Source organism: Aegilops tauschii, chromosome 2 (genome assembly GCF_002575655.3).
Source record: "Aegilops tauschii subsp. strangulata cultivar AL8/78 chromosome 2, Aet v6.0, whole genome shotgun sequence".
Lineage (NCBI taxonomy): Eukaryota > Viridiplantae > Streptophyta > Magnoliopsida > Poales > Poaceae > Aegilops > Aegilops tauschii.
The window spans coordinates 429,121,840-429,125,412 of NC_053036.3; the positions used below are offsets into that span (position 1 = coordinate 429,121,840).

General features: G+C 51.8%; 1 protein-coding gene across 1 annotated transcript; it reads left to right on the plus strand.

Moving 5' to 3' along the window:
• The first annotated feature begins 3,017 nt into the window (after positions 1 to 3,017).
• LOC141041089 (uncharacterized) lies at positions 3,018 to 3,332 on the plus strand. Its single transcript, XM_073507201.1, has one exon. It carries the CDS (start codon positions 3,018 to 3,020, stop codon positions 3,330 to 3,332), a length of 315 nt encoding a protein of 104 aa, XP_073363302.1.
• Positions 3,333 to 3,573: the final 241 nt, after the last annotated feature.

Genomic DNA, 3,573 nt, shown 5'->3' on the forward strand with positions numbered 1-3,573 from the left:
TTGCGATAGAATTCCCGGAGTGTGAAGCGTGCTACTACGAGTCCCTAGGTTTTGCGGATCGTCAGCAAGGCAAGTAACACATTGATCATACTCCTTTCATACCCAGTTTTTATGCATTAGTTCCAATCCTCAAACATTGCATGACTAGGATGTGATGAACTTGTGGGTATTGGGAAGTAGTTGATGAGGTAGAACCTATTGCCCTGTTATATTCAAACACTTGGGAGTTACTTCTACGTATTGCTTATATTGCTATGCTATGCTCGTAGACGTGGTTTGGGTGAGTGAATCCATGACAGATATGAGATGATTTAATTAATGGTTCAACTTAAGGTGGCAACTTTAATACACATCTGGGTGGATTGCTTGTCGGGCACCTGGAGAATCCAGTGTTGTCCTATGATATCCCGGAGTACCAGTGTGATAATCCTAAGGTCCGCCACCCAGTCTCAAAGGGAACTGAGATATTTTCATGCTAGAAACTTCCGTGTGCAACCACAAGCTATTATGGGCTCTAGCATAGTTGAGTAGGTTGCATGAGCTCTTGAAGAGGTGGATCAGCAGGTAGAGGGATGTAGGTTGGTATGGTCTGCCTGGAGTAAAGAGTTAATGTTTCTGAAAGACTGTGTCTCGGTCATCCGTTTCTCAAACACCATGTAGTGCGAGAAATCCAACGGAGGAGATCGAGTCTTGTGGGGAAAAGTGCGCAAACCTCTGCAGAGTGTACAATCTAACCATGGTTAGCCGTGTCCCTGGTTATGGACATCTTGAGTATCTAGTACTTGGATTATCCTAAGTATCTCATCACTCTAAATTAATATTGTTGGGTTGATAATTACTTTTAATTGGGATTGAGTTGGAGGAACCTTCTCGATGATGTTTCAACTACCATGATAGTTAAAATAAAACTTATTCCTTTGTTGTAGGGAAAAATTGGCTTTTCGCAAAACTATAACCATAGAGCTTTCCACCAGCCAAATATGCATGTAGTAATAGCATTATTCTGTTCTTGCTCTACTGTGTTATATTGCCAGCATATTCCATGTGCTGACCCGTTTCCAGGCTGCAACGCATTATGTTGCAGACTTTTCAAACGAGGAGTAAGGTTCGTTAGGTCGTTGCCGTGCAGCTCAGCTATGCCGTTGGAGTTGATGGACTCACTTTATCATCCAAGCCTTCCGCTGTTATCGTATTAGATGGCCTTAAGCCATATTTATTGTAATAAGTTCTCTTCTGAGACATTCGATGTAATAAGTGTGTGATTGCTACTCTGTTATAAATCCTTCAAATACTGTGTGTGTCAGCATTACCGATCCAGGGATGACACTGAAGCACAGAGACTTGACCGTTTGAGGTCGGGTCGCTACAGGATGATTGTCCGCCTCCTCCTCCTCCTCGGAGGGAGAGGCGTGCTTCCCCGCCGCCTATTGACCACCCAACTCTCGGCGACCGGCTGGGCCGTTGATAGGGAATCGGAGAGAACGACGCCCGCCGCCGGATCAACCATCTCAATCGATCCCTGGCGCTAGAAGAAGAAGACACGCTGGGCCGCCTTGTTTCGGCCCCCGCATCCACGACGAGCCCTTTCCCAAAGGGTTCACGCTTCCACGAGATACGCCCAAGTACAACGGCTCTGTGAAGCCGGAGGACTAGCTGGTCGACTACTCCACGACCGTCAGCATAGCGAACGGCAACAAGTGCGTTGCCGTAAAGTACGCTCCGCTCATGCTCCAGGGCACGGCCCGAACATGGCTGAACAGCCTGAAGCCCCACAACATCAACAGCTGGGTAGATTTCACTGAAGTCTTCGTCCGCAACTTCACCAACGCCTACAAGCGGTTGCCCAAGCCTCGCCAGCTCTCGCTGTGCGTCCAAGGCCCCAGCGAGTACCCGCGACTACCTAACACGGTGGGCTGAACTGCGCAACTCCTGCGAAGGGGTGCACAAGGTCCAAGCAATCGAGTACTTCACTGCCGGGTGCCGAGAGGGCACCTTAATCAAGCACCGACTTCTCTGCGACAAGCCGGCCACACTCGACGAGCTGCTGATCATAGCAGACAAGTACGCCACTGCCGACTCTTCCATGAAGTCGGAGCTCCGCGTGGATACTTCTGGGAAGGTGCTCCCTCCGGCTCCTCGGACGCCGGCTGGAGACAACAGTCGGTGCCAGCAGCCGAACGACAACAAGCGCAAGGCCCAGCAGCCGGCTTCCACCAGCCGGCGGGTGGCGATAGTCGAGGACCAGCAACCTGAAGGACAACCCCTCCCCAAGCGCCAGAAGGGCGGCAAGCCAGTTTGGTTGCCCGCTTTCTCCTTTGAGCAGACCCTCGATGCCCCATGCCAGTTCCATAGCGGGGCGAAGCCGTCCAACCATACAACTCAGAAATTCCACTGGCTTGTCCGCATCGCCAAGGGAGAAGGACTCCCCCCACCACCTGCTGGCCCGCCGGCTCCACCTCCCCAGCAGTCGGCCGCCCGTGCAGCAGTCGGCGCAATCCAAGATGATTACCCTGAAGAGCATAATGCTTACGTTGTCTTCACCAGCATTGCCAATGACAGACACAGCCGACGTCAGCAACACCGAGAAGTGAACGCAGTTGCCTCAACTGCTCCAGAATTCATGCACTGTTCTGAGAGGCCTATCAGTTGGAGCTGAGCTGACCACACGGAAGTGATGCCCTCCCAGGTTCTTATGCCCTGGTATTGGATGCCACCCTTGCAACAGAGAGGTGAGCTGCTCGTTTCTCCCAGATTCTGATAGACGGCGGTAGCAGCATCAACATCCTTTACCGCGAAAAATGGAGAAGTTGAAGATCAAAGAGAAGCAGCTGCAGCCCAGTCGGACTGTGTTTCATGGCATTGTGCCCGGCTTGTCCTGCTCACCAATCGGCAAAGTCAAGATAGATGTCCTCTTCGCAGACAAGGATCATTTCCGCCGAGAAGCAATTTGGTTCGAAGTGGTTGACCTGGAGAGTCCTTACCATGTGCTCCTAGGCCGGCCTGCCCTAGCCAAGTTCATGGCGGTGCCTCATTACACCTACCTCAAGATGAAGATGCCAGGAACCAAGGGCATTATCACGATCAATGGGGACTATGAGAAGTCGTCCGCCTGTGCTGCAGCAAGCATCCGGCTGGCCGAGTCCCTCGTGATTGTGGCTGAGAAGAAGCTCCTCGACCGGGTGGTGGCCATGGCCGGCAAGCAGCCGAACCTGTCACCAGAGCCCAAAGAGTCAGAAACTGAGGGCTCCTTCAAGCCAGCCAAAGAAACAAAGAAGATCCCCTTGGACCCAGAGAGGCACATTGTCATAGGTGCCAACCTTGATAGCAACTAGGAAAGCGAGCTTGTCGATTTCCTCCGTGAGAATAGGGACATCTTTGCATGGTCTCCCAAAGACATGCCAGGTGTTCCGACGGATTTCACCGAGCACAAGCTACATGTTAGAGCAGATGCCAAACCAGTCAGACAGCCCCTCCGCCGACTGTCGGAGGAGAAGAGAAGAATTGTTTGTGAAGAGATCGCCCGCCTGTTGGCAGCCGGCTTCATCATGGAAGTTTTCTTCCCAGAATGGCTTG

Excerpts from the sequence above, each read along its gene's own strand:
- LOC141041089 (XM_073507201.1), top strand. The coding sequence starts at position 3,018 with ATGGCGGTGCCTCATTACACCTACCTCAAGATGAAGATGCCAGGAACC.